Source organism: Podarcis bocagei, assembly GCF_964188305.1.
Source record: "Podarcis bocagei genome assembly, chromosome: 8".
Taxonomy (NCBI): Eukaryota; Metazoa; Chordata; class Lepidosauria; order Squamata; family Lacertidae; genus Podarcis; species Podarcis bocagei.
In genome coordinates this window covers 14356163-14383024 of record NC_138133.1, presented here as the reverse complement: position 1 = coordinate 14383024, position 26862 = coordinate 14356163, and the positions used below count along the sequence as shown (strand labels likewise).

The following is a 26862-nucleotide window of genomic DNA, read 5'->3' as shown; positions in this document are numbered from 1 at the left end:
ATTAATCATCTTTTCATCGCGGCGAAGTTCAATGCGGCTCTCTCAGTAGGAGAGCAAAAGAAGCACTCTGCTCTAAAGTGAGCTACGCCATGGGAAAATGAGAAGGTACACATTCAGCAGAGCAACTAATATGTTCTTCCTGAGAAATCGAGGATACTCCCTCGCACTACGGGATGCTCCACCTATTGTGAGGCAGAGGTGAAAAGGAAGGGGCATGGAAAAATATAAGCTTTACTTATATTACAGATGAAATGAATTATGCTGAAGAAAGCCAGAGCTGCTAACAGGGATTCCATTCGGTTTCCTCTAGTAGTGCCTTAGTCTTGTCACCTTCCCAGCTGTATCTCCATATCTCAGAAGCCTCCCTTTTACTCATCACAGCAGATGGGCTCTATATCACAACCCAAATGGCATTTCATCCTTTTGTAGCATTGAAAGAAGTGTCAGGTATGGAAACAGCAAAAATTGCCTACAATAGAAGAATGGCAGTACAAGGTTATGGAGTATGCAGAAATAGCCAAATTAGCAGCAAAAAGTCGACGTTAGGGGGATGAAACATATCAAAAAGAATGGGGAAAATTTATGTTATATATAGAGAAGATGATGTGAAATAGGGAAACCAGTAGAATTAAAATAATATCTCATAACGGGAAAATACAAGAAATTTACTGGATAATAATATCAAAATTATTAAAAATGTATATTAGGATTATTATTGAACAATATTTGTAAATGAATATAGACAGACAGCAAGAATTTGTATATATAGAAAGATTTATTTGTTTACGGACATTTAATGGAAAAAATGAAGAAGAACAATCTTGTGGGAAATGGACAAAGACAATGCGAAAAGTCAAAGAGGACACAAAAAAGCCAGAAGAAGGAAGGAGGGAAGTCAGCTCGGGAGAGCAAGAACAAATGTGAAATATAATGTATGTGTTTGTACAGTATGTAACTAAAAATTCAATAAAGATCATCGGGGGGGGGGAGAAAGAAAGAAGTGTCGCAGATTGCTTGGATGCAAAGGAATGGTGGGAGGAACCAGCCGGGGAACCCCCCCCCCCCACGGGAAGAAGGCTCAGAGCCAGAGGATTGGTAGAGTCATGAAAATGAGTGGTCCAAGGAAGAAGACTGGGAGGAGAAGGTGTCAGAAGCTGAAGAGGTAACAAGGTATAGTGAGCTGGGAGAGTCTGTGACAGAGAGCAGTCCAGACTCAGAGGCAGAAGCTGAAACAGGAGAGAAGGGAGGCCAAGAGGCAGAGATGAGGTGAAGAGGCACAGGGGTCTCCCCCTCCTGCTGCAACAAGCTCCCTTCCCCCTTGGTCTCCCAGAACCAGGAGAGGCATGAAGAAGGTGGAGGAGAAGTTGGCTTCATGCAAGCGCAGTCTCAGATTGCTTGGGGAAAACTTAAGCAGCTGTGGGGAGGTGGGGACTTTCAGTCTCAGCAACTGCTTCATGGAAGCAAGATGTCAGAGAAGAGTAGCTATGCTCATTAGGCCTGATACTCCTGTGAAGATCCTGTTTTGGCTAATAAAGAGTTAACTACAACTTACTTAGTGTGATTTCCTGCTGGCTTGCTCCTGACAAAAATTGGTGAATGCTACTTTAATCCAAGCAGGAAATAATAATAGTTGAGCTGATAACCATAACAAAACATTTTCTATGACCTGGTCCTTGGTAATCCCCACTCAGAGACTGGAGTGCATTTAACAACATATCTCAAAGGAGATTTCTCTTCTAAAACAGTGAACTGACAGATTCTATAATACAAATGGGGGACTGATGATGTGGAAATCTGGATGCCACATACCTTGGGTGTCTACTCAGAGTCAGATGTGGTCACGTGGTTTTTGGCTGTCAAAGCCCAAACAAAGCCTTTAAGCTTTTTGATGACAAAATGATGAGTCAACAACAATAGCAGTCACTTTGTAAGCTCCCCACAGCAGCGGCTAAATGCTCTTAGCCCAGAGATGGAAAGAAGAAAAAGTACCGTATTTTTTGCTCTGTAAGACTCACCTTTTCCCTCCTAAAAAGTAAGGGGAAAGGAGTGTGCGTCTTATGGAGCGAATGCAGGCTGCGCATTCTGGCTTCTGAGATTCATGGCTTCTGGCTTCTGAGATTCATAATATTTTTTTTCTTGTTTTCCTCCTCCAAAAACTAGGTGTGTCTTGTGGTCTGGTGCGTCTTATAGAGTGAAAAATACGGTGCCGACCAGAAAGAGTGGCAGACCAAGCTGATGGAACATGCCAAAAGGGCAAGATTGATGGCAAAGATCAGAAACCAAAAAGGCCAAGTATTTGTGAAAGACAGGAATAACTTTTTGACATATCTGAGAGACCACTGTAAACAGCTGAAATCATTGGCAGGAATACAATGACACTTGTAAAGTAACATGAACTTTGGATCTAAAGTAACATGAACTTTGGATCTGATGGATATATAATAGATAGATTACAGTAAAAAAATGCAGGAATAAAATTTAGAAATGGAACCCAAGGAGGGAGGGAGGTCTGAAGGTTTGAGAGAACCTTTTTTCTGTTTCTGTTTTGTTTTTTTGGTTGGAATTTTTATGTATAATCTTTATGTAAAATTAATAAAAAACTATTTTTAAACAAATAAAAATAGATGTTGGGTGTGAAAAGATGAGTACAAGATTGGGATTCAAAACGGCATCAGAATAAGCCTAGCCATCATGTCTATCATGGTAGGGAAAGAAAAACAGCTACAACAGATTAGACAGGCAGGCAGACAGACTGCTAGCTAGGGATAATTGTAGTCCAAAAACAGGTGGAGAATTGTTGGGATTGTAGTGTAACAACAGCTGGAGACCCAAGTTTGGGAAACCCTGCTCTAGAATGTGCCAGAGAATCTTCTGGAACAACGGCAGGTTCTGCACATAGGTGTTTTGAGGTCCACACAAAACTGTGGAAAGGGTCCCAGAGAAGCAGGTTGAATAAAAACACCAGTTTAGGATATTTATTGATGTTACTTTGGCACAGGGCACATGAACTACCATGGACAGAGACAAGCTATGAGGGCACAAATAAATGGGAATGAACTTGTCAAAGGCTAAACATAATAATAATAATAATAATAATAATAATAATAATAATAATAATAATAATAATTTTTTATTATTGAAAGATCTACATTGTCTCCCAGTATGTTTCCAAACACAATTCAAAGTGTTGGTGCTGACCTTTAAAGCCCTAAACGGCCTCAGCCCAGTATACCTGAAGAAGCGTCTCCACCAACATTGTTCAACCTCGACACTGAGGTCCAGGGCCGAGGGCCTTCTGGCTGTTCCCTCCCTGCGAGAAGTGAGGTTACAGGGAACCAGGCAGAGGGCCTTCTCGGTAGTGGCACCCGCCCTGTGGAACACTCGCCCATCAGATGTCAAGGAAATAAACAACTATCCGACTTCTAGAAGACATCAAGGATATTTATAATGACTGATGTTTCAATGTATTTTTAACCTTCTGTTGGAAGCCGCCCAGAGTGGCTGGGGTAAAAATAATGAATTATCATCATCATCATCATTTTATTATTTATACCCCGGCCATCTGGCCAGGCCTCCTCAGCTACTCTGGGCGGCTCCCAACAGATTAAAAACAGAATAAAACATCAAACATTAAAAACTTCCCTAAACAGGGATGCCTTCAGATGTCTTCTAAAAGTCAGAGAGTTGTTTATTTCCTTGACATCTGATGGGAGGGTGTTCCACAGGGCGGGCGCCATTACTGAGAAGGCCCTCTGCCTGGTTCCCTGTAACCTCACTTTTTGCAGCAAGGGAACCACCAGAAGGGGCTGGACCTCAGTGTCCGGGCAGAACAAGGGTGGGGGAGACGCTCCTTCAGGTATACTGGGCCGAGACCATTTAGGGCTTTGAAGGTCAACACCAACACTTTGAATTGTGCTCGGAAACGTACTGGGAGCCAATGTAGGTCTTTCAGGACCGGTGTTATATGGTCTTGGTGGCCACTCCCACTTGCATTCTGCAGTCTCATTGCCACGGTCCCCACTCAAACCATGACCACAGTTTTTAGCCTTTCTGATTCTGGTTCTTCCTCCAACTGTGAGTAATGCCCCCTGCAGATTCATGAGGGAAGAGCAGAGATGGGAGTCCTGCTTCCCCAGCCAGGGCAGTTGCATCCTGGGAGGTGAAAATATCCACTTCCTTCTGCCTCTTCCCCCAAATTTCAGTACCCCATCACCATACCCTCCTCCTCCATCTCAACCTGCCACTTCAGTCCTGAGCCTGGTGACACCTTGGGACTCATGACACTCATCCCTTCAAATATCCTGACACTATTTCCCCTGTATTTCTTATGAACATGCTCTTCCTCCCCCCCCCCCCGAAACTGCAGGATCGGAGGATTCCCACCCCAGCCTAAAACAATGCTACAAATAAGCAATTATGCACTCAGACGTAACATACCCCACCCAGTGTTCCCAACAAGGGGACCACCTTGAGAGCGGATCATAACGCAGCCAGCTGAACTTATTGGGAGGGACTTTGTGTTCTCAGGAAAACACAAGGCTCTGCTCTTTTTTTGTTTCTCACGCTCCAATCGTTAAAATTTAGCACAACATTTTGCTTTTCGCAGAGGAAAAATTAAACGTTACTTCTCATTAACGTCTCAGCGTTCCTCCTCAGCTGAATCTCCCTGGATAAAGTTTGGTCGAGTTCAAAGAAAACAACATAGCTCTGCTTAAAATGTATGCAAAGAATGTGAGTGGGGGAGAAAGCTACATTTTTTTTTTGTTTGCTTTTAATTAGAGATGGATTTCTCATCTGCATTACCCCAAGCAGGGTGGGAGAAATGAAGGACAGGCCCTGAAACTGAGCAGAGTTCTGCCCTTTCTGGGCCTCCTCTAGGTTTACGTAAGACTTAAAACAATGCAAAAACAGAGCCCTGTTCAGAGTCTTTTCACGTCAGCTGATCTTACGAGGCATGCAAATTGTGGAAAAGATTTCAGGTCTTGGTACATATTCTGCAAGCTTTCACTGCAGATGCACAAAACAGGAGAGAGACCAAGCAAGGTGCCTCGATGTTTTCAAAGCGTGTTGTTAAGCAATTTAATTTCCTTTTCCATTACTGACCAACGTAGCACACAGGTCCCAGATCTCGACATTCTGTGTTGGTTTTGTATGCTGCTCCCTCATTTCCACCCCAGTTGTGGGCCCCTGTTGCTCTGTATTGTATGTCACGAATGGCCTTGGCTAGAAAACGAAAATTGCCACTCTCAGGTGGAATTAACTTGAGCCGTCCACAGTAGCTCATAGTGGTCTAACCAGGGCTGGTGTGGGTGGGAACAGCTTGCCATTGGAATTCTAGGACACAGAGTAGCTCTGCTATTTCGCTGCTGGGTTTTCCTGGGTTTTCCGTGGGAGAATCCAGTGTGGTACAGTGGTTAGGGAATCGTGATGATAGATTGGGCAAGAGATTTTGGACATAATATAATGACGGAAGATTGGGAAAGGTTGTGGAAGAAAGGGGTTAAGTTTACTGCCTGCACTGTGTTAAAGGAAAACATTATGAAAATGATGTATAGATGGTACTTAACCCCAGTAAAATTAGCAAAGATTTATCATACGAGTGATAATTTATGTTGGAAGTGTAAAGAAAAAGATGGTACCTTTTATCATATGTGGTGGACATGTCCTAAGGTAAAAGACTTCTGGGAAAAGATTTATAATGAATTGAAAAAAAATGTTGAAATATACATTTATTTCACTTGGAATAATAGGATTGGAACTGCCCAAAAAGGATGTTAGATTGTTTTTGTATGCCACCACTGCAGCAAGAATCTTACTGGCTAAAAATTGGAAATCACAAGAAATACCAACAGTAGAAGAATGGCAGATGAAGATGTTGGACTTTTTGGAGCTGGCTGACCTGACGGGAAGAATCTGCAATCAGAAAGAAGAGGAAAACCAAGATGATTGGAAGAAATTTAAAGATTATTTAGCTAGATATTGTAATATAAGTAGAACTACTTGTAAGTACCAAATTGGCCTAGGACTAAAGTATGATGAATTGTATAACATTATGGTTTGAGAATATTATGAAAAGGAAGGAAGATAGTAATTTGAAGAAGTTAATTTTATTAGAAAGAGGATATTGGAAAACTGTTACAAGGGGATACAATGAAATTCAGTTAGAGGGGATTCGAGGAAGTCACCTAACAGTGAAAACTAAATTGAATTCTAGAAGGAATATGTGTTTATTTGTATGTTTTTCTTTTTTTCTTTCTCTTTTTAGTATGTTATATTTGTTATAAATTTGGAAAAGCAATAACAATTTTTTTGGGGGGGGGGAAGTGGTTAGGGAATTGGACTGTGATCTGGGAGAGGCCAAGGGTCAAATCCCCGATTGGCCCTGAAGCTTACTAGGTGACCTTGGGCCAGTCGCCATCTCTCATCCCAACCTTGTGAATATAATATAGGAAGGGGGGGGAGCCATGTAAATCACCTTAAGCTCCTTGGATGATAGACGAGATACAAAAGCAAAAAACAAAAAAAGGAGCTGCATTGAACAGAAGCTGAGAATACAGAGACTTACTTTACTTTTCTGGTTAATCACCCAGTTATTAACACTGGGCTTCAGTAAAGCAAGTAATTTAATTAGACAGTGCCTATATGGTATCGAGCGACAGAATAATTTGGCCATAATAAGTAAATTTTGTCCATGGTATGATGATTTTCCACCTAGTCATTTTGACACTTGGGCACCCTCTTTGCAAAATTTAACAATTACAAAATACAAGCACACTTTCATTCTCGCAGGATTGAATATACTGCCTTTGGCTGTGCTTGAGGGTCAATTTCAAAAAATTCCGCTGGAAAAACGGTTATGTCCATGTGGAGATGGCAGTATTGAGTCAGTGGCTCATGTACTTCTGGCTTGCACTCTTTATAAAGATTTGAGGAGTGAGGTTCATACCCCTCTACTTGGTCCATCCTTGGTTGCTCAACCATTGCAACTGTGTCCTATCTTTTAGCAGATCAAGATGATCAGGTGACAGCAAAAACTGCAAGGTTTTTAGTGGGGGCAATTAGAATAAGATCTACTATTTGATTCTTGATGTAAAACCCCCAAATGTATTTTCCATAGTTTCAGTTTTTACCTCTATCTTTTATTTTATTGCTATGGTTAGTGGCTGATGCAAATATTCTTCTAATTCTGATTCAGATCAATGAACGTTCAGCTAGAGCAAGGAATTGTTTTGGAGTCCATCGCTTATGTCAAAGATGGGGAACCTATAGCCACCCAAATGTTAAAGGGTTAATTTCCATCATAGAGGTCAGCTGATAGTTGTGGGAGTAGGAATCCATTATCTGAAAAATCCACAGTTTCTCCCCTTCCTAACTTAAGGTGAATGGAGCTATCCACTGATACGAGATTTCCCAACAGTCCTAGAACATCAGATTTCTGTTGCAAGTATTGCCACTTCACTGGATCATACACATACCGTATTTTCCGCTCTATAAGACGCACCAGACCATAAGACGCACCTAGTTTTTGGAGAAGGGAAACAAGAAAAAAATATTCTGAATCCCAGAAGCCAGAATAGCAAGAGGGATCACTGCGCAGTGAAAGCAGCAATCCCTCTCACTGTTCTGGCTTCTGGGATAGCTACACAACCTGCATTTGCTCCATAAGACACACACACATTTCCCCTTACTTTTTAGGAGGGGAAAAGTGAGTCTTATAGAGCGAAAAATACGGTACTTTATATTTAATGTAGCTACAACAGGAGGAATGTAGTCTGCTTGCTTTGGATCATTTAGCTAACATTGTAGTTATGTTGTTCCTGTAGTTCATGTAGCACATGTACAAGCATATTTGGCAAAAGCTAATAACCTGAACTTTTCTGTTCATTCTTGACTCTGAGGTTGACTAAAAGGAATGTTCCTCTGACAGACTAATAGCTTACCATTTGTATCTGAAACACCAGTGCCAGAAAAAAATTCAAAACACCAAGGTACTAACTATGCCCTTGTAACTGAAATCAGAACTCTACTTTTGCAGAGAAACCTGGAAAAGGGCAACTGATAGTCAACATTCAAACACAGATGTCCACATACCGCCAACAGCTACTGTTATTATAATTCAGAATTAAATAAAATATAAAGCGAAGCAGTATTATTTTGAATACAGTATAATCCTTGAAACGTTTTGGGATTCTCAAGAAAGGCAAAGCATTTCGGTGCTGCAGACAGTGTTGCTTAAAAACTAACCAGCCAAGTTCACCCTAGGGCCAGTTTAGTGGGATTACAAAGGGCAATATAAATAATGGTTTAAGGGAACAGACCCAAAGTCTTTTTGGCTTAGCTCCTCTCCAGAAAAACCTTCTACTTCTCTTAGGCTTTTTAATGGGCGGGTTTAGTAGCTGCTGGTTGCATATATTATTCTTGGACTTTTATAACCTTTTTATTGTACTAAGAACATAAGATGAGCCTACTGGGTCTGGCCAAAGGCCCATTGAGTCCTGCACTCTGTTCTCATGTTTGCCAACCAGATGCCCTCTGTCAGGACTTGAGGGACACCGTGACGGAAGCCAGAGTGCACAGAAACGCCATTTACCTTCCCACTGCAGCGGTACCTATTTATCTACTTGCATTGGCGTGCTCTCAAACAGCTAGATTGGCAGGAACTGGGACAGAGCAACAGGAGCTCACCCCATTGTGGGGATTCGAACCGCTGACCTTCCAATCGGCAAGCCCAAGAGGCTCAGTATGAGAGAGGGAGAGAAACATTGTCCGCACCTTGCATTTTTTTAAAGGGCTGCTTAATCCTGTAGCGCCTGGTTGTTCTGTAGCTCGTAACCTTCTCGCCAAGCTGAGTTTGATAAACTATCCGAGGATCCTTTAACTTTCCCCTGTGGGCCAAAAAAGCATCTTTGGCAGGGTAATCTTGAGTTGGAAACACCTTGGAGGAAAACGATTCTGCCTTTCTCTAGCCACCATTCTTCTGACCATTTTGTAGCTAATCCAGGCTGATTGAAACTTTAAAGATGAATGGGAACCCCTTACAAAGTATTTGAAGACGCAGCAAAGCGAACTGGACTCCTTGGCTGGTTTGGAATAAACATTCACAAACTTTTTATTGATAATTATCAGCTAAATAGTTTGAGGATCTATACAACTGTGTAACATGCAGAAAACAGCATTTTTAGAGAAATCAAAGACTGGAACTGAGGGAAGTCGGGGGGTGGGTGGGGGTGGGTGGGTTCTGTGGGGGGAGGGAGGAAAAATGGGGGAAAATAAGGATGATATGTTTTTGGATAATATGTTTTGTTTTAATTTTGAATAAAAAAGTAATTTAAAAAAAGAAGCTTAAAAAAAGTGCAGGGGGGAAAGCACAGAGAGTACTTGGTATAAGATGTAACTTGAGCCTAATGGTCTGTCTAGTCTGCCATCCAGTTATTAGAAGCCTTCCATGCTGACAAGCAGCACATGAAAGTGGTGGCCGTGGAAATCAATGGAGGTCTGTATATTTTATCTTCATATTGGAGGAGATGAAGTAAGGGCCGTCTTACCCATAGGCGCTAGGGGTGCGGGGCACCCGGGCGCCGGGTTCTCAGGGGTGCCAGGCTGAGAGTCCGGGGCAGAGATTTGGAGTCTGGGGATTGAAGACCCAGGCCAGCCAACAGCTGCTGCCGAGCGGAGCAGAGCCCGTTGGAGCACCGCAGGCTTTTCTGCTGTGGGCGCTGAGGCAGCCGGCCGTCTCTGCCCTTCTGCGTGACTGGGATTGGCGGGCTGTTAAGAGGCTCGCCCAGCGCATGCATGCTGCTCACATGAGGCGCACAGCTTCCCTGCCAAGCCTCTGTGGAGATTGCTCTCCTCCCTCTACCCGCAGAGGCATGGGAGAGAGTTGTGTGGCCTGTTGGGAAACTGTGTACGTGCAGCTACTCACACAGAGTCAATTAAGGTTTGGCAGACAGCCAGAAGGCAATCTGAAGGAGTAAGTCTGCCTGGTGATAACAGAGACATGGAGACAACTCCCTGATTGGTTAAGCTCCCTCAAGGGAGTGATAATTAATGGCCTACTAACTGGAATGTGTTAGTTCAGTGTTCAGAGTTCAGTCCAGAGTTCAGTTGTGTCGGTGTAGGAATTGTGAGTCGGGTCAGAGACAGCTAGCAAAAGATCCGTGTTCTGTTCCTGTAAATAGTCCACTGTATATAATAAACACCTAACTACAAGTTCCTGGTTCCTGCTTCATCTATCCTGTCTGCAGCCAAGTTGCCAATTGTTTCCGTGGATTCTGGCTAAGGTCCTGCAACTAGTCAGAAAGTTGCAAAACACCAAATAGGTGCTCAACAACTCTGATCTGCTCCCTAAAAAAAGCTCAACAACCTTGGCCTTTCCCCCCCCCCAAAAAAAATGGGGGCTCTGGGCAGTTTTTTCCACCTCAGCGCCGCATATGCTAAAGACGGCCCTGGTCAGCCTCTCCTCTTCCTCCCTAGTTCTGGATCAAACCTTCTTCAAAAATCTGCTGTCTCCTCTATGGCCAGAAGATGGTGCTGGAGTAGCAGAGGCTCCCATTTCAGTGGGCAGGTACTTTTAATTCTCTATGAAGCACTGCACCAAGTGTTCCCAAACATGGAAAGCGGGCTGTGGGAGGGACCAAACTATTATTTCACCTACCTCTTCGGGGGGGGGGGGAGGAGAGAGCTTTTTATGTTTCTTCACCTGCTGGTTGTCACTTCTCTGGGAAGTTGCTTTGATACTATTTTCTGTTGCCTAGTGAAGTATCTTCCTTATCACAATGGGATCCCAGCCAATCAGGGATCACACTGTGAATGGAATGACATCACAATTCCAAAAAGCCAGTGTGATTTGTTGGCTTGCCTGTCTTTAAGGGCCAAAGTAGCCAATAGGGAAACGCTTCTTGTATTGCATTATTCTAGATTGGGGAAAGGAAAACAGGATTGTCTTTACCTGAATGTTTGTCACATCCAGGTGGAAGGGGAGTGTAGCTGCCGTGATAGCGGCTATCATGGCTACCTGTAAAGCTGATATGGGGACCATGTTTAGTAACCTTAGTAAGACAAGTTAGAAGTAGCTCTTTGGGTTACTGCATAGAATACTTTAACAGACAAAAGTGGTTTTCTGTCAGGGATTTAGCGTTCGCTCAGGAAAATTGAATGTAACAACTCTGAACTTCTGGGAAAGAGAGGTTGAGGAAAACCCTCCCCTGTGACAATAATACAATTTGAGGTTGAAATTGTGGTACAACTCATGCTTTTCATGCTGAAGGTCCCAGGTTAAAACTCTCTTGGGAAAATGCTCAGCAGATAATGTGAAAGACTAAATCTGGGTATAATCAAAATGGAGACCAATTGTTTAGAAAGCAGAAGTACTCGGGTTTGACTAATACAACCAGTTCTTTCGGAATAACTTCTTGAGGTTTGCAGACAACCATTGTATGAATAACTTTGTTGAAACCTCTTGGTAACCCATATTTCTACATGTTGGGTTCCGTTCTAAAATTTAGGGGAAACAAACCAAGGGTGCTTGCTCACGAGTAAGTATGCATGAGTTTGCAGTCATAATCAGTTTCATTCTTGGTTCATTTTCTCATAAAACGCAAACAGTTGTGGTACTCAGACTACACTAATTGGCAATAATATTGCATTTCGGCAAGCCTTTGGCATCAGGTATACCTTCCCTTGCCAAACCACTGTCTTCTTTCCAAAAAGTAATCTTTCCTGATTTTCAGAGAAGATATTAGCCCCAAAATAAGTAGTTGTTAGAAAATTCTTAATAAAAACCAGAGAGCAACAATATATCCAAACATTGCAGTCCACATGCAACTCTATGCCGTTATGTACGCATTAGCCATCAGCAGATATAAAAGAACATCTCCCTGAGGCTAAATGGTTGCAGGATGTCTTTCCTGCTATTGACAAATAATTCTAGAATACACCCAACTATATAAATCAGTGCCTGACACTGAAGCTTTGAAGCTTTCCCAAATGAAGTGCGTGAGGCAAAAAATCAACTACTCCAAACTCGAACAAAGCAGCTTTGGAACAGGAGCCAGCAAATTTACAAGCTGAGAAACCCACTCTGGAAAATAACATTTTCTGTGCTCCTGCCCAAACCCCATTCATTTCAATGGATTGCAGCTGGAAGGAACAGCCTACAACTGGAAGCACCCAGAGTTTGGGGCATTTTATATACAGTGGTACCTCGGTTTAAGAACAGCCCTGATTACGAACTATTTGGTATAAGAACTCCGCAAAACCGGAAGTAGCTTCCCGGTTAGCGAACTTTACCTCGGTCTAAGAAGAGAAGCCGAACGGTGGAAGGGCACCAGCAACGGAAGGCCTCATTAGGAAAAGCGCGCCTCAGTTTAAGAACAGCTTTGGTTTGAGAACGGACTTCCGGAACAGATTAAGTTTGTAAACTGAGGTACCACTGTACAGGATTTCATTGTTAGAAGAAAAATGCAACTTTTGCAAGAGTTCCCTTTTCCTGTGTGTGTGTGTGTGTGTGTGTGTGTGTGTGTGTACACACACACTTTTCATTAATTTATTTAAATAACTGATATTCGTCTTTTAAAAATTGGGATTTTTCAAATGCTGATGGCCGTGACTGTTTAGCAGAGTGGAGAGTCCAGCTTTCTGGTAGCTTCATCATTATCATGCTGGGCACATCAATATTCCTTCTGTGCTTTTGAAGAACAAATTTCTACCTCTTGAAGCTGTAGGGGAGAAACTCCTGACAATATACTTGACATTTCCTTTACTCTCTGCACATGGGCAGAGAGTTGGTTCTCCAATGCAATTACAGTGGCACCTTGGTTTTCAAACTGTTCCAGAAGCCCGTTCCAAAACCCAAGCATTCCAAAACCAAGGCCCGCTTTCCCATAGAAAGTAATGCAAAATGGATTAATCCGTTCCAGACTTCTAAAAACAACCCCTAAAACAGCAATTTAACATGAATTTTACTATCTAACGTGGCCATTGAGCCATAAAATGAAAGCAATAAACAATGTACTGCAGTCACACAATCAATCAATCAGTAGCTGAACTGGGTTCCACACAGTCACAAAAACAAAACAAGCCACAAAAACAAAAATGCAAAATAAATAGCAAAAGCAGACAGACCTCAGCGTAACACTCAAATCGGAAGTGTGGCACTCAAATCAGAAGTGTAACACTCAAAACAAAGCATGTTCAGCTTTTGAAAAAAAGTTTGCAAACCGGAACATTTACTTCCGGATTTGCAGTGTTTGTGTCCCAAGTTGTTTGAGTACCAAAGCGTTTGAGAACCAAGGTATCACTATGACGATTTGCTCCCTGCTGTTCTCACTACTCTCTCCACAAAATATACTGTTCCTCATGATCATCTACTGTACCTCCCATCCCCAACCCTTCTTTCCATCACTTTGGTTGCAGCAGAACAAAACTTCAAAAAAAAAAAAAGCCTGGAACCAGAATATGTTTTACTCATTTCTGTAAAATGTGGCTCACTCCCTGTCACTACTCTTCTGGTTCATTCTCCAAATTCTCCACATCAGATTAACTTACTTTTAGGATGTCTTCTCAAGGAGGGCAGCAAGGAGAAAGTAACTTTAGATGAAGTATAACTTGAAGATTTACCACTTTGGCAATGGAATGTTCCACCATGTGAGTTATATCTAGGTTCTTGTTTAAGTAGGACAACATTTACTCCCCACCCCTATCCTGGTGTAACTGAGAAGACAAGCAGAAAATCCTTCTTAAAATGATAACAGATGTGCTGTCTATAGCACAAATACACTATCGTGCTAGTTTCATTACAGCAGTCTCCATCGCTTCCAACGAACTTTGCTGGGGCAGAATGGGAGTCAGAACAGGGTTCCCGTTTCCAATGTAAAGGAACACCTGTTTATAGAATATTTATGGTAAAAGGAGGTCAATGGAGCCAACGACATCTGCAATCTTCAGATCTAGAGTGAGACGTATACGACGGAATTATCCACTAGCAATGCGAGATCCATGAGACGAATTTGGGTTATCATTCATCCTTGATCAATTCTACTACAGCTCTCTCAGCTGATGGTTATTTTAAATGCAAAGATCAGGCAGTTTAACAAACATTTTTTTTTTTAAACTCCACTGCTGTTCCGTTAACATGACCCTTCAAAATGTAAAGCTAATTACAAGTGGCCATTGTCTCAAGTATTAGAAAATGCAAACTATTGTATACGATCAGTTATTTCTTTAGCCGCTCATCACTCTGGATGCTCAAACAGCCATAGACTGATGGGTGTCCCAATTTTGGTTCTCAGTATCTCCAGTTAAACGGGTCTCAGGAAAACAGCCTGGGAAGGAGACTTCTGCTTGAGACCTTAAAGTTTGTCAATCAGCATAGACTATGCAGTGGTACCTCAGGTTACATACGCTTCAGGTTACATATGCTTCAGGTTACAGACTCCACCAACCCAGAAATAGTACCTCGGGTTAAGAACTTTGCTTCAGGATGAGAACAGAAATCGTGCTCTGGCGGCGCGGTGGCAGCGGGAGGCCCCATTAGCTAAAGTGGTGCTTCAGGTTAAGAACAGTTTCAGGTTAAGAACGGACCTCCAGAACGAATTAAGTATTTAACCCGAGGTACCACTGTACTGTACTAAATAGACCAATGAAATAGACATTTCAGAATTTTGCAGGAAGGAAAATAGATACCATGCTGCAGATTGTTTGTGCAGGAAACAGAGGGTTTATTAATGATGACAAGTGTGCATCAAATACAGTGGTACCGTGGGTTAAGTACTTAATTCGTTCCGGAGGTGTGTACTTAACCTGAAACTGTTCTTAACATGAAGCACCACTTTAGCTAATGGGGCCTTGCACCGCTGCCGGAGCATGAAGCCACAGCCAGCCAGCCAACACCTGATTTCATAATGTTAGGTGTGGGGTCTAAGCTGCCCATCAAATCTACACATGTCAGATCAGAGGTAATCCCCACTGAGTTCAATGGGATTTGCCTCAGTTTCAAGTAAACATGCTCATAACATGGTGAAATGATTCAGCAGAACATTTTTATCTGTGCGTGGAGTGGGGAGAGATAATGATGTCTTATATATAGGATAATGTATGTGTTATTTTTCATGAGGTAAATCAGTTTATGTACTATATACATAATAGTATTTAGATCATCACTCTATATTCATACAAGGAGGAGGCAAATGATCGAACCCATTTCTCCTCACATTACTGGGTCAGTTTCATGACTTTTGGGTCAAACCGCTCTTTCTCTACACCTCTGATTAGGCTTACTCTCGAGTAGCTGTGTCTAGAATTGTGGGCACGCTGAACTAGTTTGTTGGGTACACAGAGGCAAGAGCGAGGAAGATCTGGGACACGACAAATTAGCTCCGCATGAGACAATTACGAGAAATTTGCTCACATTAGTGCCTTCCTAGTTGGGCACTTTGATGGCAGAAAGTGAGGAGGAATTAAAGAACCTTTTAACGAGGGTGAAAGAGGAGAGTGCAAAATATGGTCTGAAGCTCAACATCAAAAAAACTAAGATCATGGCCACTGGTCCCATCACCTCCTGGCAAATAGAAGGGGAAGAAATGGAGGAAGTGAGAGATTTTACTTTCTTGGGCTCAATGATCACTGCAGATGGTGACAGCAGTCACGAAATTAAAAGACGCCTGCTTCTTGGGAGGAAAGTAAGAACAAACCTAGATGGCATCTTAAAAAGCACAGACATCACCTTGCCAACAAAGGTCCATATAGTTAAAGCTGTGGTTTTCCCAGTAGTGATGTATGGAAGCGAGAGCTGGACCATAAAGAAGGCTGATTACAGAAGAATTGATGCTTTTGAATTATGGTGCTGGAGGAGACTCTTGAAAGTCCCATGGACTGAAAGAAGATCAAACCTATCCATTCTGAAGGAAATCAGCCCTGAGTGCTCACTGGAAGGACAGATCCTGAAGCTGAGGCTCCAATACTTTGGCCACCTCATGAGAAGAGAAGACTCCCTGGAAAAGACCCTGATGTTGGGAAAGATGGAGGGCACAAGGAGAAGGGGACGACAGAGAATGAGATGGTTGGATGGTGTTCTTGAAGCTGCCAGCATGAGTTTGACCAAACTGCGGGAGGCAGTGGAAGACAGAAGTGCCGCGTGCTCAGGTCCATGGGGTCACAAAGAAGGTTTTAATAATGTATTTGGATGGCATGTATATTTGTGGTATGATAAGGTCAAAGCACATAAAGCATTTAAAAATCATATTGTCAGGAAAGCATTGTTTAATGTCTGGATAAGATATAAGGACCTACTTGAAAATAAAACCCCAAGGTGGCTGTCACCGATGGAAACGAAGGCTCAGAAAAAGCTCAATATGGAGGCCAAATGGTCGAAAGATTGGGAAATTTTGTAACAAGAGGGAGACAGATTGAAATTGCAGAGTTTTGAAAAACTAAAAAATAAAGTGCGAGATTGGCTTCATTATTATCAGATAATGGAGGCATATAATTTGGACAAGAAAATTGGCTTCCAGGTGGAAAAATCAAAATTGGAAATAGAACTGTTAGAACCCAAAACCAAGATTTTGTCAAAGATGTATAACTTGCTGTTGAAATCGAATACTCAGGATGAAACGGTGAAATCTGCTATGATTAAATGGGCACAAGATGTTGGACATAACATAATGATGGCTGACTGGGAACAGTTATGGACCACAGGTATGAAGTTTACGGCATGTAATGCCTTAAGAGAGAATATTATGAAAATGATATACAGGTGGTACATGACACCAGTCAAGCTTGCAAAAATCTATCATTTGCCCGATAATAAATGTTGGAAATGTAAAGAAACTGAAGGCACATTCTTTCACCTTTGGTGGACGTGCCCTAGGATCAAGGATTTCTGGGAGATGATCTATAATGAAATGAAAAAGGTATTTAAATATACCTTTCTGAAGAAACCAGAGGCCTTTCTCCTGGGCATGGTTGGCCAATTGGTGCGAAAGAAGGATACATCTTTCTTTATGTATGCTACAACAGCATCAAGAATACTTATTGCAAAGTACTGGAAGACACAAGATTTACCCACTCTGGAAGAATGGCAGATGAAGGTGATGGACTATATGGAACTGGCGGAAATGACTGGCAGAATCCGAGACCAGGGAAAAGAGTCGGTGGAAGAAGACTGGAAGAAATTTAAAGACTATTTACAGAAATACTGCAAAATTAATGAATGTTAGAATGATGTCAGGATGAAGTTAAGTGGTTTTAGCAGCAATGTTATAAAGGAGTATGTAAAAATGGTTTATTAACAGGTGAGAATCCAAAGTTACAATATATTAAGTTAAAGGATTAGGATAAAAGCAAATAGGGAAAGGATTTGCTGAATTAACTAACTGAACTGGAATACAAAAAAGGGAGGTGTGAGGAGGTCAGGGAAACAAGCAAATGAAAGACAAGACATGAAAAGATTGATTTGTTTCTAAGTGTTTTTATTTTTCTGTATTTTGTATTTTTTCTTTTCTTTTTTTCTCTTTTTCTTATTTCTGTAACCTTTTTTTGAAACTTTAATAAATATCATTTTTTTAAAAAAAAGGAAGCGAGAGCTGGACCATAAAGGAGGCTGATTACAGAAGAATTGATGCTTTTGAATTATGGTGCTGGAGGAGACTCTTGAGAGTCCCATGGACTGAAAGAAGATCAAACCTATCCATTCTGAAGGAAATCAGCCCTGAGTGCTCACTGGAAGGACAGATCCTGAAGCTGAGGCTCCAATACTTTGGCCACCTCATGAGAAGAGAAGACTCCCTGGAAAAGACCCTGATGTTGGGAAAGATGGAGGGCCCAAAGAGAAGGGGACGACAGAGGACGAGATGCTTGGACAGTGTTCTTGAAGCTACCAGCATGAGTTTGACCAAACTGTGGGAGGCAGTGGAAGACAGGAGTGCCTGGCGTGCTCTGGTCCATGGGGTCACAAAGAGTCGGACACAACTAAACGACTAAACAACAACAACAACATTTGGGCACTTGCAGTTCACCCTCTGCGATCACACAAACCAAAAGCCTGAAATATTGAAGCAAAACGTCTGTTCTTATGGGGCGGGGGCAAAATGTATAAAGGATAAAAGGGGTTGTCACATTTTTCACAGCATAGGACCCCCAGCACCCGGTACAACTTCAAAATCTCTTGTCTTCCTTTCTGAGAAACTTTACAACTGTCAGAACATACTGAAAGCAAAAAGCTCCAGATTGCATCAATCTCATTGTGTCTCCCTTTCTCACGGTACGGCCGCTGGTCTACGAAATTCTACACCTTCACCCACCCACCCCCTTTTCTCCACAGTCTCCCTTCATCCGCAGCCTTCGATGTTCTCCTCAGTTCTTAAGACAATCTGTTTTGGATAGGTTTCAGTCTTCCCTACTGCTGATTCAGGGCTTCTCTACCCACGTTCCTGTCTGCATGGATTGCAGCCCCAACATATGGGGCGGATTATGCTTTCCTTTGATTGTGTGATTTAAATCACCTTTGCTGCCCAGCAGCTTGCCACAGCTCAGCCTACAAAGGGAACTGCCTGCTGGGCTCTAAGGAGATTAGATTCTGAAAATGTTAGGCTGGGTCGATGCTGTAATAATTGTACCTTGCAAGGATGGCAGGTCGTCATCGTTCAGCAGGTATACCGGGTGCGCAGCAAACCTGGGCAAGAGAAAGAATAAGATGTGATAAGAAAAACTGCATTTTCTAAGAGATCTTCCCAGTCAGATTTACAGTTACCGGCCTATGTGTATTCATGTGTTTCTAATGGAACAGATAAAGGGCACAGAATTGCATTTCAATTCAGTAATGCAAAAGCCTGTTTTGAAGTCTGCTTTAGCTGATATTTTTCAGTAGGTTCCGAGATGCTGAGCGAATGTTGCAACATGCTGTGTCTTGAAAACAGCTTGGGGAAAATGGGTTGAACCAGAACATGACAAGTCACGACTAGGTGTGGGGAGAATTTAAAGTCAATTCTTTCACACTTGGTTAAAAAATATGACAAATGGAACATAACCAGCCTTCAAAATTTGCACTTATTTGAATTTTGTGATGTAGTCCTTCAACCAGTGTTTACCAAAATACATGTTAGGGGCAAATGTGCTTCACAATAACTTTATTAATGAAAATAACATCCAAAACTGAATTATATTAGGAGAAATTACTAGCAACCATGTGTACATAGCCAGAACTGCATTAAAAATGTGTTTATTAGGAGAAATTCACACAAAAATGCTGGAGAATTTTCATGAGGATTTAAAAATAATTATAAAAACTCAAGTTGATACAGAAATGTGGAGAGCAGAATTTAAGACTGGAAAAATGAGAAATCGAGAAATTCCATCCCTAGTTGTGACTTGGGTATACAATAGAACATTTCCACATGAGCACTTTCAAAGCCACGGAAAAGTCAACTTTGATATGACATCAATATAGCAAACATATCTACCACACGTTCGTTTTACCTCCAACTATCCTGTGAGAAGAGAAATGGATACAGACAAAAACCACCTCAGAGCATGCTCCAGTTTGACTACCCACCTCCCTGCAACAGCAGTCCCCTGGGAAGTATTGTAGAGGAGAGAGAAATATAGGCAAAAAACACAAAGTCTGCTCCAGTTGGATTCCCCATCCTGGACGACAACTGCCCTGTTTTTGACACCTTTTTATATGTTAATATTGTTTGCTGTGGTTTCTTACAAAATGCAGTTTAATGTTTCTTTTAAGTCAGCTTGAAAGGATGTATAAAATCTTAATAAGTACATAAAAACATACATACTGTACAATATTTTTTAATAAATGCATAAATAAATGATTGTCAATATATTGTATAATATGTTAGGATATTTCCGTTCCACCTTAAGAGGGAGCAGGCTTTTGTAAGTTACAGAGTCTGCGCATGTCCTATTTACAGGATGTTTTTGTTCTGATATTCCTTTCGTTTTCAGTTGGCCAGAGACGCTGACTGAGAATGGACGTGTTTTCTTTTGTTCTGTTAAACGCTAAATAAAGTCTGTAAATTATGCTCTTCTGTGATGCAAGCTTTTGGCTGCGTTTCTGCTGAAAGAGGGTGCACCAAGCCCTGGAATGTGGCTAGGAATTTCTAAGGCTTTGTGCCCCTAACTGTTGGATCTGCGTGACTACGGGAGGCCGATGGATGTCCAGAACTCCGGCTTGGGGGCTCAGATGGACGTTATCTCCCTGGCAGTTTCCCAACAACAAGGTTTCGGGCCCAGATTCACGGCACCTACAGGAGAGTAAAGCTGCAACAGACTGCGTTTGAGGTATGTGGGGAAAGCGAAAGGAAGGGACGTTTTCCTGTTTTACCTCGGCAAGGAGTCTTTGAACTCCGGCAAGGCTTAATTGGCCTGGGAGCTGCGCCAAAGAGAGTTCGTGATTAATGAGCTGCCAAGATAAGGAGTCTTTGAAGGCATAGGGCTCACGGCTCAAGTAAAAAGCTGAGATGGATCTCTTACAGACCTCAGAAACTGCTCAGTGTCCTAAGTTGCGTGGGCAGAATTATGAATCCTGGGCAAAATGGTGTGAATCTTTGCTGCGTCAGTTTGGGGTCTGGCATGTTGTTTCTGAAGCCCCCCCAGTTCCTCTGACAGAGAGATGGAAATCGCAGAATTCGAAAGCGATTGACGTAATAGTCCTATCTGTATCTCTTGAGGAAATTAAGACGCTGGCTGGCAACACCACTGCACGTGCAATGTGGACTGCTTTGCTGAAAGCTCACAAGCCAAAAGTCCCAGCCCAGAGTTTGACTGCATCGGAGTTCCTAGCTGTTTCCCAGAATGCGGGTGATTGCAGGGATGCTGAGGGCACCGGTTGCAAGCTGCAGGGGGAGCTGACCGTCACGTCATCCCAGGCAGCATTCCAGCCTCCAGGGGGAGCCAAGGAGTCGGCAGCTGAGAGCTCTGTTTCTCATGGGAACCAAGGCCATCGCCTTTGCAGAGGCTGGAAAGGCAAAGGTAAACAGAGCCACAGGCAGACACCTGCAGATGGCCAGGAGCAGAGGGAGGGTGAAGAGCCCGCGCCAAACAAAGCGTTGTTTGCTGGCACAGCTTCACCAAAGGCTAAAGGCACGTCTGCTGACCAGAAGCAGGGGGGCAAGCTGCAAAAGCCCACGCCAGTGGAAAGCAAGGTTTTGCTTGCTGGCACAGCTTCACCAAAGGCTAAAGGCACGTCTGCTGGCCAGGAGCAGCAGGGGGGCAAGCTGCAAAAGCCCACACCGGTGCAAAACAAGGGTTTGCTTGCTGTAAAGACTGCTCCAATAGCCAAAGGCAGCTTTGTTGTTGATTCAGGCTGTACGCGCCACATTTCGAAGGACAGGCATCTCTTTATCTCCTTCAAGCCCCAAGAAGGTGAGATCCACCTGGCTGATGGAAGGACGTTGCAAATTGCAGGAGAAGGGACTGTGAAACTTGCAAGTCTGCACACTACCATCAGTAATGTACTTTATGTTCCAGGAGCGGCGAGCAACTTGCTGAGCGTCCCACAGCTTACTGGGCGTGGTTTTCAGATTTCCTTCAAGAGGAGCGTCTGTGTCATCAGTAAAGGCAAAGAGGACTATTTGCATGCAAAGTTTATGGATGGTTTGTTCCATATAACTTATGATGACACTGCTGTTGTGAATAATGCTGATTCTTGTTGTGTTGCACAAACTAACAAAGTTCTTCATGCAGGTTGCATTCATGATGCGCATCGAAGATTTGGTCACCTCTCTTGGAAGGCATTGGCAAAGATGCCAGAGGTGGTTGAGGGTTTGAACATCAAACCCTGTAAATTTCACATGAAATGTGTATCTTGTGCAGAGAACAAGGTGAAGGTTGCTCCAAAAGGCAAGGAGTCTAGCAGGCAGGCTTCCAAACCCTACCAGCTAGTGCATGCAGACCTGGTTGGGCCACTTGCGCCCTCTATAGGAGGAGCAAGGTACTTCATGATTCTGATTGATTCTTTTTCCAGGTACATTCATGTGTATTTGCTCGAACAGAAATCGCAAGCGTTTCCAAAGTTTAAGGCATTCTGTGCTTGGTTGGAGAATGTGCACGGTAAACGTATTTCTTGTTTGTTTACTGATCGGGGCGGGGAGTTTACTTCTCAGCAGTTTGAAGCTTTCCTGACTGAGAAGGGAATCCAGCATGACATGTCAACGCCCAGATCGCCATGGATGAATGGACTTGCGGAGAGAGCAAATCAAACTTTGCTGCAAGGGATAAAAACCTTGTTGCATGATGCCAATCTCCCTGATAAGTTTTGGGGGGAGGCTCTGGGGAATTTGGTTTACACCGTTAATCGCAGATTGTCATCACCCATTGGTTGTACCCCCTATGAGAAGATGTTTGGCAAGAAACCCAACACCAAACACATGAGAATTTTTGGTTCGGACATGTGGGTACGCACACAACAAACCAACAAGCTTGGGAAGCGTGGGGCACATGGTTTGTTCATGGGGTACGAAAAAGGTGCATACAGGGTATGGATGACTGACTCTAAGTCCATTAAGTTCACAAGGAGTGTTGAGTACAATCCTAAGTTGGGAGAAAATGTGGGAATTTTCCAGAGTTACCCAGAGGAGGATGAAGGTGATGTCAAGCAAGCAGCAAAAGATGAGAAAGCTGCTGCTGATGATGATGAGGATGAAGATGATGAGGATGAGGATGATGATGATGATCAGAGTTCGGATTCCAGTTCAGTGGGCGGCGCTGCTGCTGCTGGTGTCAGTGACAGTGATGACACAGCAGACTATGAGAGCGCAAAGGCCTCAGTCAGACCATCTGATACGTCTGACAATGAACTGGAGGAACCACTGTTCACCATTGGTCATTTTTCTCCTAAGAAAGAGGAGATGAGTCCAGAAGACTTGCGTCTAGTACGTAGGTCTGAAAGGGCGACAAAGGGCAGACCTCCAAAGAGGTATGCTGATGAGTTTGCTAAGACGGCAACTGCTGTTCTTAGTAGCTCAGAGAAGGTGTGGGAACCTTCAAGCTTCAAAGAGGTTCAGGAGTTAACCTCTAAAGATGCTGAGCCTTGGCTTAATGCCATGAAGGCTGAAGTTGATTCCTTGAACAGGAACCAAACTTGGGAATTGGTACCGGTAGTCCCAGGAATGAGACTGGTTGGCAGCAAATGGGTCTTCAAGGCCAAGACAGACCAGAATGGCAAGGTAGTCAGACACAAAGCCAGATTGGTTGCCAGAGGTTTTTCACAGGTACCAGGACAGGATTACCACGAGACCTACTCTCCCACAGTCAAATATGAGAGCATTCGGCTGATGCTCAAGGTCGCTGCGGAGGAGAAACTGCATGTTTCCCACCACGACATTAATACAGCTTTTTTGTACGGGATTTTGGGGGAGGAGCTGTTCATGCTTCCACCTGATGGGATGGAGATACAGAAGGGAATGGTCTGTAAACTGCGGAAATCCTTATATGGTCTCAAGCAGAGTGCCAGGTGTTGGAACACAAAACTCACTGAGACATTGCTTTCTCTAGGTTTTCACCAGGGCAAAGCTGATCCATGTGTGTTTGTCAAAGAGGAGGGGCAAAACAAACTGTATTGTTTATGTTTTGTTGATGATCTTCTGATGTTTTGGAAGAATCAGGCTTTTTACCAAAGCACCCTAGCTCAGCTGAAGGAGCACTTTGACATGAAGGATCTTGGTGAAGTATCCAACTATCTTTCTCTGCAGGTGGAGAGGGACCAAGCAGGTAATTTTCTGGTACACCAAACACAGAAAATTGCTGATGTATTAACCAGGTTGAATTTGGTTGATGCAAACCCAGCAGACACACCGATGGTGACAGGTTACCAGGTAGATAGTACTGCTGAAGCGTTTTCTGACACAACGCTGTACAGATGCGTTCTAGGCAAGCTGAATTTCATTGCCAGATGTTCAAGACCTGACATAGCTGTAAGCTGTAATCTGCTTAGCAGACATGCCAACAATCCTACGGTTCAGGATTGGAAAGCTCTGAAGCGCATAGCCCGCTATTTGAAAGGGACTATGCACTACAGGCTGAGGTTCACCAGTCAGAAGACTGGGGGTCTTGAAATCTTTGCTGATGCAAGTTTTGGAAGTGACACCACGGATGGTACAAGCACTTCTGGAGTATGCTACATGTACAACCACTGCCTGTTTGACTGGTTGTGCAAGAAGCAAACAACAGTGAGCCTAAGTTCCTGTGAAGCAGAACTCAATGCTCTGTCATTTTCACTCATGGATTGTGAATGGTTGATGCAACTGTTTAAGGACATCAGGGTGTCTGTGAAATGTCCTATACAAGTGTATCAAGACAATAGATCGTGTTTGGCTTTGCTGAACTCCGAGAGTTGCAAGCAGAGAACCAAGTACTTGCAGATTAAGCTACATCGTGCAAGAGAGTGTATTCAGAAAGGACTGATTCAGGTGTCCTACATGCCAGGAAATGAAATTCCTGCTGATCTGTTGTCTAAGGTTGTTAACAGAGAACAACGTAAGGTTTATGTACAAAAGTTGCAATTGGGTGAACCACAGGTACAACAGGTTACACGGAAAGGGGGAGGATGTTAGGATATTTCCGTTCCACCTTAAGAGGGAGCAGGCTTTTGTAAGTTACAGAGTCTGCGCATGTCCTATTTACAGGATGTTTTTGTTCTGATATTCCTTTCGTTTTCAGTTGGCCAGAGACGCTGACTGAGAATGGACGTGTTTTCTTTTGTTCTGTTAAACGCTAAATAAAGTCTGTAAATTATGCTCTTCTGTGATGCAAGCTTTTGGCTGCGTTTCTGCTGAAAGAGGGTGCACCAAGCCCTGGAATGTGGCTAGGAATTTCTAAGGCTTTGTGCCCCTAACTGTTGGATCTGCGTGACTACGGGAGGCCGATGGATGTCCAGAACTCCGGCTTGGGGGCTCAGATGGACGTTATCTCCCTGGCAGTTTCCCAACATAATATTCCCATTAATTTTGTTTTGTGTTATGGGGAGCTCCCAGAAGATCTAAATCTAGAACCAGGCAGCTGGATTAAGGCTTTAATAGACTACTATTCCAGGCAACACCATCTCAACATGGCTGACCTGGTGGGTCAAACAACCTTTACCACTTCAGTCAACAATTGAGCACTCACATAGGTAGAATCTACACACATATAAAAAACGCTGGGGAAACGTTTTGAAAAATACATTGAATTTGGCATAGCTCACTGTCGCCATCTACTGCAACATTTGTATATTGCACTTTACAGCACAGCTTTTATTTGCAGCTGTATAGCTGAGTCCATAGTGAAATGCTCTTCCATTGAAATAAAAATATTAAAAATTGCGCCCCTAGTAAGCTAGGCTAGAACCTTTCTATGTGAAGGGAATTATTTTGTATGGAGGATTATTCAATTATATGAGTAAGAAATGGTATAGCCCTGGCATATGTTTACTGCCTTGGTTTGTTGGTTTGTTTGTTTGTATTTGCTGCTGCTGTCTTCTTAATTGACCTTGGAAAGGATGCTTCCATTTTGATTTTTTGTTCTCATAAGCCAACTTGGGTGAGCAAACACTGACCTAAATTCAGTAAAGGTTAGTGAATGCAGTAAAAATTTGCACTGAAGTCTTGTTGAGATTAATGAACCTGTTTGTTGTTTAGTCGTTTAGTTGTGTCCGACTCTTCGTGACCCCATGGACCAGAGCAGGCCAGGCCCTCCTGTCTTTCACTGCCTCCCGCAGTTTGGTCAAACTCATGCTGGTAGCTTCGAGAACACTGTCCAACCATCTCATCCTCTGTCGTCCCCTTCTCCTTGGGCCCTCCATCTTTCCCAACATCAGGGTCTTTTCCAGGGAGTCTTCTCTTCTCACGAGGTGGACAAAGTATTGGAGCCTCAGCTTCAGGATCTGTCCTTCCAGTGAGCACTCAGGGCTGATTTTTTTAAGAATGGATAGGTTTGATCTTCTTGCAGGGACTCTCAAGAGTCTCCTCCATCACCATAATTCAAAAGCATCAATTCTTCGGCGATCAGCCGAATGAACCTATTTAAGCCACGCTAAACCTGTCCCATTTATTTCAATGGATTTAAGTACAACAGATGATTTTTGGATTGGGCTTCTATTTATGTCCAATAAAAGCTTCATATACACAGAATCTGCTTCCGAAACTAGCATCTTGTCGTTCCTGAGCTAGGCCAGTCAAGCACACAGGGCTTGCCTACCTTACTTTCTCAAGCTGCCATAGTTTCTTCCAAAGAATTTTGGGATGTGTAGGCCTGTAGAGAACACATGCTCTCCCAGTGCTTGTCTATTTCCATCTCTTTCTATCTTTAGCAAGAACGGTGTGGATGCAGGCTCAATGCCTATTGAAAAGTAGATATTATTAAGCACATCTGGTGATAGTTTACAAAACAATGTGCCTATTTGTTCAGCATGTTAATGCATTGCAACAATGCAAAGAATGTTCTAATGCATGAAAAGGAATCTACCATTTTAAACCACTGAATTGCTTCGGTCAGTAGAGAAGAAGACTCTTAATCTCAGGCTTGTGGGTTTGAGCCTCGTGCTGGGCAAAAATACTCCTGCGTTACAGGGGGCTGGACTAAATGACCCTCACAGACCCTTCCAACTGTACAATTCTATGATTCTATCATTTTGAACATAAAACACACAGGGCAGAAATACCCACTCTTTAGTTTAGCTTCAGGGACTGAACTACAAACCAAGAAGTCCCTGATTCAAATCATGCTTTTGCCATGAACTCAGCAGCTGGAAACTTTCTTTCCGCCTCAGGTCCCAGCGCTCCATCTGTAAAATGCTGAATAAGACTCACTTATGGGGGTTATTGTAAGCATTCCAACTAGATAATGCATATGAAGTGGTTTGATTAATAATAATAATAA

At 42.9% G+C, this 26862-nt stretch overlaps 1 protein-coding gene across 1 annotated transcript in view; it reads right to left on the bottom strand.

The window, feature by feature from the left end:
- Positions 1-26862, bottom strand: part of FBXL7 (F-box and leucine rich repeat protein 7) — a 218190-nt gene that overhangs the window by 171500 nt on the left and 19828 nt on the right. Inside the window, exon 2 of the mRNA XM_081206458.1 lies at positions 18612-18667. Within this exon, the coding sequence (XP_081062584.1) occupies positions 18612-18667 (56 nt within the window). The remainder of the gene's footprint in view (positions 1-18611; positions 18668-26862) is intronic.